The 17,788-nt window shown below is 40.9% G+C and overlaps 1 protein-coding gene across 1 annotated transcript; it reads right to left on the bottom strand.

Annotated features, from left to right (window-relative positions):
• Positions 1-2,192: 2,192 nt before the first annotated feature.
• Positions 2,193-9,358, bottom strand: LOC115813070 (BTB/POZ domain-containing protein KCTD1). The gene is made up of 4 exons (XM_030775661.1): positions 9,183-9,358; positions 8,140-8,284; positions 7,142-7,447; positions 2,193-2,351 (listed from the first exon to the last, which is right to left on the bottom strand). The coding sequence occupies exons 1-4, from the start codon at positions 9,344-9,346 to the stop codon at positions 2,193-2,195; spliced, it is 774 nt and encodes a 257-aa protein (XP_030631521.1). The 5' UTR covers positions 9,347-9,358.
• Positions 9,359-17,788: the final 8,430 nt, after the last annotated feature.

Genomic DNA, 17,788 nt, shown 5'->3' with positions numbered 1-17,788 from the left:
AAAATATAGGAGATATTGCCAGAGAGTAGCTGTGTGCGGTGTGTTGTGCGATTTGTTTATTTAAATTCTTTGTTGCTATATATATATATATATATATATATTCTCGTTTGTTTTGTTTTTTACTTGTAAACTGTTTTTCACTGTATATATACATACTTCAATTTTGGATACTTTCACTTTTTGCACTTTGATTGGGACTGTGGATTTTTGCACTGTACATAAAAAAAACTTGCACTATAGCGCTAATTGGAGCAATTTTTTGTGTTGGGGCAACCCAAACCCCTGTTCGGCTTTACTTTACCACAAAGAATAAAAAGTGCATGTGCGAGTGAACAAACAGCTCAACACTGCTGTCAGACTTGATTAAGGGAATAAGAGGTGGACAGATCCCTGGACAAGTTGTCTGATATTGTACAAGTGAGACAATGATCATGAAGCTGTGGGAATAAATAGTCTACCTTTGTTCCTTGTTACCAAGCATCATGCAAATATAAGCAAAATGAGGGTTAAAAACAGAGAAAGCTCAGAGTACTGGGCTTTGTGTTTTTATTTTATCATTCATCACTTTTCAGAGTACCTGTATCCATCTCACTTCTTCCCCCTGACTAGCTGTTCCTGCATGCAGGCTTAGCACTGCGCTGTGACGGTCTCTAAAGACCAGCTCCAGAAATAAAAGAGCCACTAATGATGGAACAGTTTAGCATAACAGAGAGCTCCACTGCATCAGCCCTGGAGCTTGTCCCAGCAGTAAGGGCCAGCTCTGAGGCCTCAGCTGCCCTGGGCAAGGACACATTAAAACTAGAGCCTGCCATAGAGTTTGCATGCCCACAGATGCCCTGTTTAGAATTAAGGTTGTTGAGAGAGAATTTTTTTCCCCTTTGTGAGAAAGAAGCAAAACAATGGAGACAAACACAGACTGGACATACAAGAGCCTGTAACGGTCAAAAGGCTCATTTTACAAAAGCTCTTGATTTCACTGTGTTTAGAGAGACAGCGCTAAGAGAGGGAATTCTGGTTGATCCTTCTCTTCAGCTGTTCTCCAAAACTCTACCAGTGTATAAGGATGGTGACCGTACTTCAGTTTCAGTTATAACCCGGTGTACAAGAATGGAGAATGAACCCTAGTAATGATTTAGCCACCTCAAAAGAGCCTTATTCAAAGAGACAATAAAATAATAAAAGCTATTAAAATAATTAAGTCAGTCAATCTTAGTGGTGAGGCCTGAAAACAATTTGTTAGATTTATTTCACATTTTTGTGCTACATTCCTCTTGATTTCAGGGCATATGTGATTCTGTCTGACTTTCCATATTTCCTCAAGCATATGTATATCTGTATGACCAAAACTCAATACGAACAATTAAAAACTCAGTCAAAAAAAGAATACTTTTCAGGAAAAAAATAAAATCTACATATAGTTTCATAATCCTGCAGTCTGTCAACAGCTTAGTATACATTTCCTGTAAAATTAAACTAGAGCTAAATGAGAAAATGGTTCAAATGTCCAAATGACATTTTCCACAGAGAATGAGCCTGTGGCAGCAGGCTAATATCTTCCAAATGACATTTTAAGGATACAGAGTGTGGATCCCAAACATTTTCACTCAACCCATTACTCTTATTTTCTGTGTCCTGAATGGTCATGTTAAAGTCTCTCAGTTTGAGTCAAATGACGACTTGTTAATAACTTTGTGAAATAGCTGACATCAAAAGAACATAAACATGTCATCATTTATAAACTAAGGCAGCGTGAAAAAACACAGACATTTAAGAAAGGAATCTGGTATGAAAATCTGTATCAATTCAATGCAGGTGTCCAAGTTCTTAATATTATGGAATAACAAGAAGAAAACAACAACAACAACAACAAAATGATTTAAACATTTTTAAAAACCAAAAATCATTAAAACATTTGTCTGCATGGACACAATTTTCATTTGTAGTTACAAACTTTATCCAGGGGAATGGGTGATTATTTAACATGTCTTCAAAGGACAGTCACGATTATCCTGTTCATTTCAAATGTCAATGATTTTTTCTTAGGAAACTGGACAAAAATGAATCCTTACATTTAAATCTGGTCACGCTGCTTCTGAAAATGAAACGGAAATGAGTGGCCGAGAGGGTCCACACCACATGGGGTGCATTGCAGCTGCAGAAATGTCTGCTGCCCTCTAGGGCCTAGGACGTCTTTAGTCCAGCTGCTCCTGTTTTATCCTGTTAGGGTGGGACCCACGCTGGCCCCTCCGGAGCTCCCGCCTCAGCACATACTCACTGAACTGGGAAGAGTCGACACCCCCACCACAAGAGCCAACAATCTCAAAGCCACGCTGCTGCAACCGCTCCAGAACCTGCTCCAGAACACATACACACACACACACACACACACACACACACACACACACACACGACACAGCAGTTACATAAATGACAAACGTGGGATGGCCCTTCTTGTTCAGACACAGTGGTGTAAAATATTAAGTGTAGAAGGCAATAAGCTGGTTTGAATATTAAATCACTTTTAATAAGGACATTTTAATCAGAACCTCAAAATGACATCTCCACTGTTTCACTTCCTCTAGTCTTTCTCTTTGGTGAACTGTAGTGTAGGGGTTGCCAGGCCCGTAGCCCATACTACCCATAATTCCCTGCTTGACCTCACGGGTAATCTAAACCGATCTTCTCAGTTTTCACTGTAATGGTATTGGATACAGCAGTGACACGAGATACCAGATACAGTGATGACGCAACTTCGCCGTAAAACCGCGGAAAAATCCAATTTTTTTTCTCGGTCGCAGCGGTGCTCTCTTGCAGCGGGTGTCCCTACCTGCATAAAGAGACACTGTTCTCTCTGGCTGTGGATTCCCTCTCTGGAAGGGACCCTCCCTGCCTAAAGAGACACCATCTCTCTGCAAAAGAGAAGAACAAAGAAACAACGAAGCAGGATACTTGTACCGAACTTCCGGTCAAAGTTTTAATGTACTTTCTCTCGCATAGTTGCGACTTTAACTTCACCGGTTAAATATACTGTAACCCACGCAATATTCGACGGAAGAAAAGGCGACCGGATCCCTTTTCATTTCTTAAAACGCTGACGAACTAAATCAAGGACCCTTCAAGATCATTGGACGAGCGACGGAGCCCCGCAGATCTTCAGGCGCCAAGGAAAAGAACTTCTCCCTGGACTTGCGCATCTACAGCTCATCAGGCCACCAAGGACGCATCTTCGGTTGCCACGCAAGAATGATTCAGAGTAAGGCTGGTATCTGGGCACACTTTAGTCTTAAGGTTGTATGTAGTTAACGTGAAGAAAGTGTGGCAATTTGAATCCTTATGATTTAAATGACACACTGTACTTCACACACAATTCAGTTTTTGGCTGCTTGTTATTTTCTTTTGTTTGCGACTTCTGAAGTATAGATCTGGCATGCTTTTTTCCTCTCTCTCCAACTCCATTTGTCTGATCACACACTTCAACTAGCTCTCAAGTTTGAGATCCTTTGTTTCTCTCTCACACGCGCTTCTTGTTGCCCATCCGCACTCTCGATGGTGCCGAGCACAGACGCTGGCGAACTACATTCACATTCCACACATAGCTCTTGCCTGTGCACCTGCGCACAGCCTCTCTCCCTCGCTCCTCCTCCTCTTTTCAGTGCGCAGGTGGGCATACACCCACATACACGCATGTATCTCCACTCTTAAGGCTGATTTATACTTCTGCGTAGGCTCTACGCGGAGCCTACCCAAGTGGCCCACGCCGTTGTGAGCATTTATACTTCTGTGTAGTGTGCCTCTGTAATCACATCGCCAAATCGTTAGTTTGCGTGGGATTTCTATGCCACTGTGTTGATTTTCTTCGTGCATTACAAATGACTGCGAGAATAACGTTAAATAAAAAGTCGGAATTTAGTCCTTGCACAGTAATATCTGTAAAACAAGTTTTGCGATCTAAAGAAAGACTAGTTTCTAAACTTTGAGGGACAAACGGAGCTCTCAAAATAATGAGCACTCAGTTCGCAATTTTGAAAATGTTCAACGGCGACTGAAACTGAGCGGATCATTTTGGAGTTGGAGCTAATAAATATTGAACAACTGTTACTTTTACTGAAATTACTGCAACACAGAAAAGAGAGGACACATCGGAAGAGATTTAAGCCCAATTTATACTTCTGCGTCAAATCGTAGCTGCGTACCCTATGCCGTAGCCTGATGCGCACCTCCTTAGAAATCTAACTATGCGTTGCTGCGACGCGCGTCGAAGCAGGCCACAACAACTGGGATTGATCCACTTGGTAGGATCACCCTCCTTCGGCTCAATCGGTTCAATGGTCATACACACCATCTGCTCCGATGTCTTTTCTCTTTTCTGTGTTGCAGTCATTTCAGTAAAAGTAACTGTTGTTCAACATTTATTGGCTCCAACTCCAACATGATCCACTCAGTTTCAGTCGCGATTGAAAATTTGTCAAATGGCAAACTGAACGCCCGTTATTTTAAGAGCTCCGTTTGTTTGTCCTACAAAGTTTAGAAACTACTCCTTTTAAACGCAAAACTTGTTTTACAGATATTGCTGTGCAATGACTGAATTCCAACTTTTTATTCAACATTACTCTATCGTTTGTAATGCACGAGGAAATCAACACAGTGGCATAGAAATCCTACTGCAAACTAGCGTTGAAGGTTTCATTACAGAGCAACGCAGACACACCAACGCAGAAGTATAAATGCTCACAACGGTGTAGGCCACTCGCAGAAGTATAAATCAGCCTTTACACTCATTCAGTCATACACTTACTACGTATTAACATAATCAACACTACTTGGCAATATGATGGTAATGAGGCTATGTACAAGTATTATCTTTGGAATAAACTGTTGTCCTGTCTGTTTCTGCTGCAATATTCACTGAATGCCAACCTCTGCCATCAAAGTACTCCCAATTGCCTTCATCAACCTGGTTGTTCATGACTGTTATAGATTTAGTGTAATACAATGCATTAGTACTGCAATACTCGCTAAGGCTGCAGCACAGTGTTACAACTAGATTAGAATTAAATTATTAAAATTAGATTAAAGTATTAAACACCAAAATTAATGGTTATAACTTTGAGACTGATTTTATAGTCCTATCACTCCTACATCGTTTGGTGCCCCTGTGTTAGGATTGCTTTTGTACCTACAGTAGGAACATACAAGCTGGCAAGCAGGTATTATAGCAGGTAGAACAGAGTCTACTGAATTGCGTATGACTAGGGGAGTAGCGGTACATGTATGTGTACCGTAATGTTCGGTACAGGATGTTTGGTTCAGTGTGTGTTGTGATCCAAGTGAACATAGTCTAGCTTTGACCAGGCACGTTATGTGATGGTCAGTCGACCGAAATGTTAACGAATAAAATGATACTTGACAAGATACGGTGTTCCCTCCCTTTCTGTGTGCGGAACTAAAATTAAAAACAGTTTCCTCTCCGGCGTCATAACGGAGTCGTAACTAAGCATCTGAACTAGCACATGTTCAGTGATACAGCCTTGCAAGTATGGCGAATGCAAAGTAAGAGCTTGTTATACTATTTATTTATTTAGTAGTATTTATTTCATTGCCTTCAGAAGCACTAAGTTTTGCTAGTAGGTTGCAGCAATATTAAAAAAAAAAAAAAAAGTCATTTAAGATAATACCTAAATGTAGGAATGTTTTATGAAAGAACAGTATGTGCCTTTATGTGCATTCCTGATGTGTTCAGGAAATTATGTCTGCAAGTTAAATGAATGAAAAGAAATTTCATGTTTTGCATGTCTGTACCGAAAACGTACTGAAACCAGCAAAAAAAAAAAAAAACACAAGTAAAAGCCATGGAACTGTGGCAAAGAATGGGCAGAAACCAGCAAAGTAACCCGTTAAAGCCGTGGAACTGTGGCAAAGACTGGGCAGAGACCAGCACAGAAACCCATAAAAGCCATGGAAGTGTGGCAAAGAATGGGCCTGCCTCAGTCACCAGGAGCCTGGCAATGATTTGGCTACCTCATGTCTAGCAAAACACAGAACAGCCAAAAGGCATAGCTACTGAGGCAATTCAGGGGCATTTCATTAGGAAAAGTAACTTCTTCTATTGGATGGATGGCTGTGTTCAGGTCAGCCTGTTGGTTCTGATGAGAGTTTCTCAAACAGTAATGAACACTCGCATGTCTGCAGGGTTACATCTTAAACAGAATACACTTCAAACCTCAGATGGAACACTGTCAAATGTCTTTGTGTGCTTTTCTTTCCGACGTAAAAAATATCATGAACGCATTTTTAGCCAGATGACCCAGCCCTACCAAAATACAACATTGTAAAACTAAAAATGCCTAAGTGGACGTGTCTTTGGATGCGAACATAGGCTGCCTTTGTGTCTTATTCTTATGCCTTGCAGATATTCACAGATGTATCCACAGGGCAGTGAAACCGTTGCATTCCCAGCAGGAGCTTTTTTTTCTTCTCCACTTGGTAGAGCGAATTCTCAGAGCTCTGAACCCCGCTGGCCCAAGCCCCCCACCAAAACTAGAAAGGTCTGACTGTGCTGGCAGCACGCCTCTCCCCCAGCCCTCCACCCAGTGCACTGCGTGGGTTCGCTTTAATAACCAAACAGGATTATGGGCATGGCCCAGAGGATACCTGCTAGGGTGTGTGCGTGTATGCGCATGTGTGTGTCTGTTCGTCTGTGGGTCTGGAAATATAATAACAGCAACCCTTTGGAAAATGCACAACTGAGGTACTGCAGCTATTTCCAAAACCATGAAATAACAAAAAAAAACAAAAAAAAACAACAAACAAAAAAAAAACCAAACATAAAACTGGGTTAAGGCAAGCAAAAAAAAAACAAAACACATACACAGATGGCCAAACAGTCAAAAGCACCTTCATAAACCATAGCTTTAGGACAAACTCCCAACTCCTATGACTGCAACAGGAAGCTTTTCCATGGACTGCAGCACATGCTCTAAAGGAACAATAGAGTCATCAAAGAATGGGCTACTGGATAACACACAAATACATCGATGCAGTACTGAAAATGTGAGTGGAGGACTAAAGTTCCACAGACATGGATGGGAAGACCACTACAAACTGCCAACAGTTAGATAAATGGGTTTTTGCTTTGCCTTACCTGGACAGAGTTGAGGTGGCAGTAGCCATTGAGTGGAAAGCGGATGACATGCGTAGAGTCGTGATTCCATCCGGCGTTGACCGAGTTGCACATAACATCACCGATCTCAGGGAAGACGTCTTCAATTAGGGCCTTGTCGCCACTTAGGGTGATGCGTTCTCCCAGATCTGGTGCTACGCGTACCACAAGGCACTCACAAGGCCGTGACACCCAGTTCAGCTCCCGTTCATGCTGCCAACGTTCCATCTCTATCAGCATGGGCTGCAGCTGGAAGTAACGTGCCTCCTCATAAAGCAGGCTGTAATCCTACAGTCAAGACACAAAAGAAATAGGCTCAAAGACCTTAACATCACTGACTCAGTTCGTAAAACTGTGAATAAGCAGCTGTGTTAAACAATAAGGCTTATAAATAATAAGATTTCCACTGGTCATGAATGACAAACTTTGTGCTCCCTGAACCTGGGACTCAGGGCTCCAGACGAGCGTTGCCTGTCTGTTATTCCAGAGGAACCCAGCAGCTTGGCCTCTGTGTATATGACACTACTACTCATTAAACTACATTCTTCGCCAAGTGGTTTGCTTTGAAATATTGACTAAGTCTGAAAAGATGCACACTTACTCCCAGGGTATATGTGCACTTAAGATCTAAATGACGCAGGAGAACTACTCGTCTTCTCGTGTCATATGTACCTCTTAAACGTTTATCTGAATGCACTAGATGGTCTAAGGAGAAGGGATCCATAAAGTGCTTAGGTAGGAATTCAGCATTATCTCTGCATTCAGAATTGCCTTGGTGGAGACCGAACAGGAAAAAGGTTTCATTTAGGAAGAACTGGATACATCCTCAACATGCACTGAACCAAAGTCTTTAAAACAATACGGGAGCGAAGAACTACAAGCTGTAGAACGTATATGTGGCATAGTGCCGAGAGGTGAAGAACACCACACACACACACTCCTGAGCCTTAGCCTCACTCGGCCTTTGTTCTCACACTCACTTTGAAGTCATCCGGGATGAGGAGCTTGGACGTCCTGAGGAAGTTGAGGATGTAACAGAACATATGACCGTCTCTGTCGATGAAGTAATGCTGCTTGAGGCTGTCCAGGACAATGGGCTCAGTGCCATCAAAGAGTCGACCAATTCTGGACACACACACACACACACAGAGAGAGAGAGAATGTGTATATTTAATATTTTTTGCGATTTGTTTCAACAGCCACTTCGTTAAGATGTGGTGACGCTCTTCCTTCCTCAGTTCATGTCTGAAGCACTCATCTTTAGGAACCCACATTTGCTTTCTGCATTAGAGCTACTTCTGGTTTATTCAGTTAGGCATTTTTTTTTAAACACACAAGGAAAACACTTAACACAGAGCAAGGGACGGATGAAAGGTAGGGATGTATATATAATATATAATCTAATATATAATCTATTCGACAGGCAATGTACTGGATATGTGGTAGCGCTTCGCCTCATTCCAAGTGTGTCAAGCTAACATCTTTATAGATGGTGTGGATGTGACTTCCTGCACAGCTGTGACATTAGAGAGCCATAGAGCTCGTGAGGCATAGACAGCCAGACAATTCAGATCAGAGAGATTACTCATAAGTGTCACCACACACACCTCTGCTTATTATTTTTTTACCAACACTGACATTTTGCTTCTATTCTTTGTTTATTACAAAATAAGTATGTGGTCATCATTAACATTTACCCAGAAGTCAGTTCACCTGATCTTTTATACAACAGCGTATTAGGTAAAGTGCACCCACATATACCATAATATAACAATAATGTGCCACATACACACACCAATTAACCTGCACAACAGGGGAAACACTATGGCAATACATGGTTGTTCCCATCCTGAAATGGTAAACACATTTCATACATTTATATGTGCTGCACAGTCCAGTCATGTGCTGTCACTTTAGCCATCAACAAAAGCATGAACAGAGGTGCTAAAACATGCCTTTTGAGCTCAGTCATGGATTGGAACCCTCGGGGGTGTCAGAGATGAAAGGAGCGAGGGGGACTTACCTGGACTCTGGGTATTTTGTTAGTGTGGCTAAGCTACTAGTATACATGTGTCCGCCCACGTCGATGTGCACTGGAGCATTGGACTTTGTGAGCTGGGCAGGTGTTGGGATGCCTTGGCTGCTAAGTGGAGATGCTGGTGACCTGGAGATGATAGGCCTGGACATGTTGGAGGGGTTATCCTGTCCAAAACACAAGACACATCTACATGAAAATTCAAGTGTAACTGACCAGTCAGAAGTACATAAAAATCTGAGTAAATTAGCATGATGTCACAAATGAACTTATGCAAACTGTTATAATCTGTTAATGTTCATGTCCAAGACAAGCAAACTCCCTGAAACTTTACACATCATATGCCATAGAAAATAAAAGTGCTGTGAACAGAGGACACACGCACAGTTATGAAATCTAAGACAGATGCAAATGGGACAAAACACCATATGTGCATACAAACATGCCTGCACATTACTCCTCAGATTCCTGGCTCCTGTGGATGCTAAGCTACAGGGAAATGTCCTAGAACCAAAACATCAGCACTGCTTCAATCAACAAGACCAGCTATCATGTAACAAATACTAATGTGAAATGATTAAAGCCAAAACAATCAATGTCTTGGTCACCTGATATTTTTGAGGGAGCACTAACGACTATGTGTGGAATCACCATTTTAAGTGTTGCATGTTACATTACTCATAAAATGTGATATATATATGCTACACAGTGCAGGAGCGAGCAGCTTCATGCAGGCCTAAATATCTGAGGCTAATCCTTGATCAGGTTTAAATGAGCTCAAATTTGACATGATTCAAAACTAATATTATAAAATCTAGGCTGACCATACATCCTCTTCTTCCTGGACATGTCTCTCGGACCTAAAAAATGTGTCCGGCTGGGATTTCTAAATCACCAAAAATGTCTGGGATTTGGCTTTTGCATTCCACGGTCGCCATTCATTGTGTGTGCATTTGCATTGCTTTGACCTTTTTCTTTCGGTCCCGCCCTCTTGCATGCCACCAGTGGGCGGTCATGTACATTATCATGCCATAAACACTGGTTAAACTGCAGCTCATTCATTACTGTTAACACCGTAGCAACAGCCAAGAGATCTTAAGAAAGCAGTAATGCCACAAAAACTTGAATGGAAAGAAAGATATAAAATCATCTTGCCACTGTTAATATGCTATCAGTGATTTGTCTTATTAAAGACTAGCTGGCTATGTATTGTGGAAGTTAAGTACAGATGGAGTTTCACATTGCATTGTCAAATGAATTGAAATATTTAAAGTGCAACAACAGGAACCAAAAGTGACATACACTTAAATTTCCCCGTAAGTTAGGAGGGGAATGCATCAGGCCCCCCTGCCCCATCCTCTTTTCTGAAAACCAAAATATGGTCATCCTAATAAAATCATAAGAACAGACAACTGCAACACCAAGCAGTCAGAAAATAAACAAGGCTTGTCAATTAGAGCTCACATATTGCAAAGCTACTTGCCTCCATTACAGTCCATTTTACCAGTAGCGTAATGAGCTAGATGACCCAGCTGTCTATGAAACAGTGTGAAACAGCCCTGCACTGCCACACTTTAAATATTTCAATTAATTTTTGGGGGGGGGGAGCTGGAGTGTTACTCAATATTAATACAAACTACCAGTTTGTAAAGATATTACAGTAGGGGGGTTTGAGTCCACTTAGTGTTTATGAAAAGCAAAACTCCAGTAAAGGGAGATGACCGAACTGTGCTTTCCAGTACCAGTGATTAATTGTCCAATTAAATCTTTATGGACATTGAAACTGTGCAAAAGTGCAAGTTCTCAAAATTCCACAGAACTGTTACAAGTTACAAGTGTACCTTGTAATTTCTTTAAGTGTAACTCAGCAAGCAATCTTTTCTAAAAGTGTAACATTCTGCAAAATCCTCTGCATCCATCAATGATCACTGGCTGTTTAATAGGCAACCAGATGTAATGATTGTTCCACCATGTAGTTACTTCTCCAGAATTAATTTAATTCGGCTAAATATTTGTGAAAGACTGAGGGCAACTTTGGCTAGAGAGGATGTGGGAATTTTAAGGTTAAAAATCAATCAAAATCACTCTGATTCCAAAACCCTTCTCTAGCATGATATCTAACGAACCAACCATTTTTAAAGTAATTTTTCATAAGGCATGTAGAGTGCAGTCACAATTCAGTTCATTTAAACCAAATTACAGAGTAACTTGACAGTTCACTTGGCCTTTCATTTAATGAATTACTGGCATTTGAACAAAACCAACTTCAGCACTGGTCCAGAGTTGTGATAAGGCTGGAGGACTGTTGTGACATATGTATTTGTTTATATTACTTATTGAGTGCTGGAGGATCATTCTGTTGTGTATGATCACTGACTGAGGAAAGACCAGCTAAAAGTGTTTGATCCCTGGTTTACAGAAATCAAACATCTCACTCTTCCAATATGTAGTCAAAAGGACCCCAGGATAAAAGTAGGGTTTAAGCAACTTCACATTTGTATAAGCAGATTTCCATGATAAACACCACGAGGTTTGTGCAAATTGCTCCTGTTTATAAGATAGAAGGAAAAAAAGAAAGAAAAAAGCTTGTTTCAAGGCCAATGGACCATTAATTTTGGGAAAAAAAAGATATGGGAATTTCAGGGAGTGATCAGCCTATATGCTAATCGCTGAAAATGATGAGATATTTTGTAGCTCCACATGACCTTTAGAGGCAGCTGCATTAATAACCGGAAGGCTAAATGACCATATCATGCACACACACACAATTTAAGGAATCAAACCCTTTGACAACCCACTCTCCACCACCCACTTCAATACCCTGTCAAACACACTCATAGCGCAGCAGCAGCTGCTAGATAAATCATTGCTAGAAATTCACAGCAGGGCAATGAAATGGCTGCATTTCAGTCTTCCTCATATCACTTTCACACCTTGCTAGCCAATTAACAATTAAGCTTTGCCTTTGAGTGTGGGCTGCTTGCAATCCTGACCTGATTTGCATGACATTTGTGTCTGCACTGATAAGAGGCTTGAGTAGAATCCGTGCACAGTTCGAAGAATTCAACAGTGTGAGCAGTAGTGGTGGATGGAGGGGGGCCGCAAGGCAAAGAACTGTTCTTCAAACAGGGTGGGGGTGGGGGCTGTGCTAAGGCAGTGCATGGTTATCCAATTCAGGTACCTGATTGTGTGAGTATGTGTCAACACTCAGTGTAGTGGAATTCATAATAAAAAAAAAAAAAAAGGACCAAACACTATGGATGAATACTTTAAGACTGTTCACAGTATTAAGAGGTCAAAGTGACCATGTTGGAAAGTATATTCTTAAAATGTTGCAGTGATTTAGGCCAGACTCAGAGAGATTCTGGAAACTGAAAATTACCCTTTCCCTTCATGCACTTCCTCTTCTGATGAAAGACTGATGAGAATGCCAGAGAAGAATAGTTGTTCTACAAGACACAATCACCCTCAGTCTTTTTTTACATACAGCAGTACTCCAGATAAAGTGCAGAGAGAGGTCTGAGTAAGACAGTAAAATATTGTAATTACATCTGTTGACAATGACAAAGCACACCGCAATATTCCTCCTGCCCATGACTCTAGTTTCTAAAACACGGACCTTACCCCCGTCACTGTCTCTCATTCCCAGTGTATCCTTTGAATTGAGATCAGAGTAAAGACATACTTATTTAGCTTAGGTAGTCATTATGTTTACTGTACCAAATCACACAGAGGAGAGATGATCCTTTGATTATGTGGCCCACATCAACGCTTTTTACTATTCAGAACATCTGGATTTGCTTTAACAGGCAAAGTTTATAAGATATTCGGATCAAACTAATTTCCTGTGTTAGGCTTTGCAGAAAGATGTGGCACTTGAGTTTGAATGAATACAACAGGAATATCTTCATGAGTGATGAATGCTTGGTGCCCAGTCTGTATAAACAGTTCAATTTATTTCCTACTACTTACTTTCATGTTTAGATTCTGGGTTTAAATACATGCTATTTTTTGTGCTCATGCCAAAAGCTGAATACATTACAATCCGTTTAATGGGGTAGCACCTATCTTACTCATCAATTTTCTTTCAGCCATCCAGTTTTGTTTAGGTGACTGATGAGTACAATAACAGATCATATATAGCTAGATCACACATATGGCAATGTGATATACACGACTATTTAATAAAAACAAAACCAGTGAATCCTTATGCACACAGTGCCTTGTATAAACTTAAGGGGAAAAAAAGATCAGTGTTTTTTTGTTTGTGTTTTTCTTCTTTTCTCCCAGACAACACTGGAAATGGAAGCTGTCCCACTGGACTGGGAAGTTGAAACAGTAAAGGTGAATACTATTTAAGATGCAGTTCAGTGAGTACTGTCTGTACCCTGACAATGTGGACCAGAGTCAGAAACCTGCCAAAGCCATGACAAATATTACATCACATCCCACCAGAGCCCTGGGCAGGTTTAAAGTGGGCACACCGAGGTCTTTGGTCACTTACACAGCATTGTTATTTGGAAAATATAACAAAAGGAACATTTGTTAAGCTTTCTAGGACAATGTACCCTCCAACACAGTGTGGGTGTAACATAGTGTCTCCTAACTGACAAACTCTTTCTTCGACCCAACTAAAAGCAACTCATGTATTTCTCTGCATTGTGACAAAGACATTAGTCCCTTCAATATTCAACAGGCTCTTAATTTGCTCCAAAATGGTACATATGTGGATTTGTTCTTTTTCTTCATCACATAGCTGCAGAACTTAGAGAAACTCTGACGTAATATTTAGGCATTGGCAGACATTAACAATGCCACAATAAGTAATTTAATCAAAATGGTCTACTGGAGAGATAACCATAGTTGCACCCTCTAGTGTGCATGACAGGTTAGTAAAGTTAGAAGTCAGTTAGTGTCTCAGTGTTCCAGTACATATTTGTTGCCATCTAAAATAATCGCACACAAGCAGAGCGTAATGCTGTCAACACGTATTGATGGGCCTCTTAACGCATTCAAAATCCCGATATGCAAGCGTTACAGTCTTCACCCATATTGGATATACTATACTCAACACACGACATTTTACTCAATCACACATTCGTAGCTAGAATTTTGATGAGAATGTCGCACAATGCAGAGCGACATGCTGCAACTCAATATTTCACCTTTAGACACAGTTCAGAGTTTGTGAGCAACATTGTAATCAGGAGATCAAATCTAAATCAGCTTTTGATACTCATATCGAGTAGCGGTCAGTCAGTCAAATCTCAATATTCTTGCCAGTAGCACTCCACTCAAGCTGTAGCCAATGAAAAGTTTGTGGTGGTGAAAGTAATGGCAGAGGTATTTTAGTTACGTTTTCTGTGCTTAATGAACAACGACGTTATGTAAATGTCAGAGGGAAGTACTGTAACTAACTATTAAAAGATTGATTTAAAATACTGAACTTTCTCCAATATCCACACTGATTTCTCGTCAGCATTCGACCACAAATGACTGTATCGCTTGCATGGGTTACGTGAGGGTATCCCAAGGAATGTGTTGAATTTCCGTGTCCAAGGATCCCTCTACATTGAGTTTATATTGGTCAAAACTGTCTAAAAGACGTAAGTTTACAAAGATGGTGCTTGCGTCTCAAAACGCGGCGGTAATTACAAAGGAATGATTCACTGGATCAGCAGCACTGACGTGTGTAGAATAGGTACCTCCTGTCTTACAAAATGAGAATAGCCCTCAGGCAAATTACTCCACAATGGCGTCTTTCATTTGCGAATCTGGGACACTCGGGAAACCGAGCTTGCTGTGAACAACGGTATATTTAAGAACAACTCGTCTGAGAACATGAGATATGTTGTATGAAATTCGTAATCTGTAAACCGGGCAATGCCGTTAATGTGCTCCGCGGACCTTCGTTACGGCACTTTAAGATAGTGGTGGTTATTGTGTTTACTCAGATGGTCGGAGCACCGGAACACTGGTTAGCTTAACGGTCTTTTTTCCAGCTCGTTTTCGGTTTGACAGAAAGATACCGTCCATAAACAGCGCACAAGATCCAGGAAGTGGTTAAATATTTTTGGTTGGAACTGTGGCGCTAAGCGGCTGGCACATGCGTAAAAGCGACGGCGCCTTGAATGTCCCAGCCAAACCAGCATCGGAAATAATACCAAAGCAAATAAATCTCTGCTTACCTGAAACATCAAAGGGCATAAAGTTGCGTTTGAGAACGTTTCCCCTCCGATTTGCTTGAGAGCTGCTTCCCTTGCAACACCAGAGAGAAATGCAATAGCTTGGCTAAGGTAGACAGAACAAAATACAGAGAATACTTGCTTCAGGGCTTCGAAACCCCTCAAGGCAAAGATCAGGATACAATTAGCTCATGTCTCTAGCCTGGTTTAAACCAATCTGCAAAATAAAACTGCCGGCGAAGGAACAGCCCAGCGAATCAAGGATTTGATCCCCCCCCCCCGAAAATGTATTTGTCTGTTCCTGCATGAAAATGTTTAGAAATACGGCGTTTTCCAGTACCAAACCGCCTCACTCCTGCTCCCAACTTGCCTATTGCCCTTCTCTCACACGGAAAAGCTGATTTTAATCGTTATGATTAGTTTTGATGTAACGTTCCTGCAGGCAATTTCTGCAAATGGATGGAGTGTTTCGTTGCCAGCGAGGAAAGGGAGCAGATGATGGTAATTATATAGATTGTTGGTTTAGGGTTTTTTTTTTCCCCATTCACGGATTTTTAAGTTCAGTCAGTTCTTCAGTCGAGGACAGAGCAAGCGCACAAAGCAGGTCGTCGGACTTATCTATAACAATCAACGTTATTTAATTAATCAGCTGATTGATACTAAAAGAAAATCGACATTTGATACCCTCTGTGCTCTGTGTGGCAAATCTCCAGCCATGACGTAGTTGTATAAATAAGCATTAGCAGACTGGTTTGCCCCAATCAAGTCTGAATCAACGCCTGCGGCTGATCCGAGGAGCTCATTTCAAGTGTTCAACCATGCATAATTTCAAGAAAATTGAGGCGCTTCTCAGGCTCTTAGTTTCAAACTGCGAGATGGCGATGGTAAAAGGCCAGAACGCTATGGGAGCTGAAGTGACAGCTTTTACAGACGTTAAAACAGCAAAGGGCAAATTTTAATTCACCATACATCTTGTGTCTACAATTATAAATGAAGGGAAGTTTCTTTTTTTCACGTGACATATTTGGTGAAAATAACCGTTGTAAAAATGTTATGTTTGTCTTTACTCCAATCCACTAGGCAAGCAACACATGTGTGAATTTCATTAAGTGAATCTCTCTCTCTCTCTCTCTCTCTCTCTCTCTCTCTCTCTCTCTCTCTCTCTCTCTCTCTCTCTCTCTCGCCCCCTGCTGTTCAGTGGCGTTATTCCATTGACAAACAGTTCCTGAAGAGGTACGGTGGATGAAAGGTATCTACAATGTCTTTATATATTAGTTTATGGTATACACATGAAAAACAAACAAAAAAAACAACATATAAGTCCGGATTGCGCTGTCGCAGTATTTTTGAATTATTATGTTTCAGAACTGTCATAATTATATTTGTCTAACATATGTTCCCTGGTATAAAACACACCTCCAGCAACCTTTCTTTCAAAATGTTTTTCTTTTAAACTGTTATCTTTGTGTCACTCAGTTTTTCCACAAAAGTCTTAGACATAATAAATGTATAAACATGTAAACAGCGCTGATGACGGAGAACTCTTAACCCTTAGACATAATGTATGAACATGTAAACAGGGCTAATAATGGAGAACTCTTAACCTTTAGATATAATGTATAAACATGTAAACAGGGCTAATGACAGAGAACTCTTAGTGTTAGCTTCTGTTCTCTCTCTCTGCTCTCCCCACCCATTATCATTATAACAAACTCCTTTGACTTGTACAGGTCACCTACACTTTACCATTAACATGTGTTCATAAATGCCAGCCTAACTCAAAGCTTTGTGCCAGACAGGTTTGCCAGACTACAGCTGACGCTCCGTCACACCCAGGGGAAGGTTCACTATGCTCTGGTGATCTGTGTAGCCTAATGCATAGTTTTGAGTTTGCCTGTGTTTTCTTACTGTTAATCAACATTAGCAGATGTTTTTTCTGCTTCCAGTATAAAACATTATATATTACTGGATGCAAAAGATCCAGCAGAAAGCAGTCAGTATCTGATCTGTCTTACACTAACCTTGGACGGGATGTGTAAGCTTTTGGAACTTCTCCATTATTTTTTATGTGTGTGTATAAATGCATTCTTGGTTAAAGCCAACACGAGTGTCAACACCTCTTCAGTGACACATCAGGATCATAGAGAATCCCTTTTATGATCAGTGGTTTGGAGCGAACACAGAAACTCTCAGGCAAATTCTGCCATGGTCATGGCAAACAGGCACACACACACGCACACACATACTTCTCATTGCCAGAATATTACTTTGTCTTGAGAGTAATCAGACACCAGCTATCTAGCTATCTATTCCAGGGGATAAATGGGAACCACCTTGCCCCCACCATTATCTTGTTCCACACCGACCAAGACAACTATGCCGTGGGAAACAATACGACCCCAGCATGTA

The sequence above is a fragment of the Chanos chanos genome, chromosome 5 (assembly GCF_902362185.1).
Source record: "Chanos chanos chromosome 5, fChaCha1.1, whole genome shotgun sequence".
NCBI lineage: Eukaryota > Metazoa > Chordata > Actinopteri > Gonorynchiformes > Chanidae > Chanos > Chanos chanos.
Note: the sequence above shows the minus strand (reverse complement) of the source record. Positions and strands in the feature narration are given on the sequence as shown.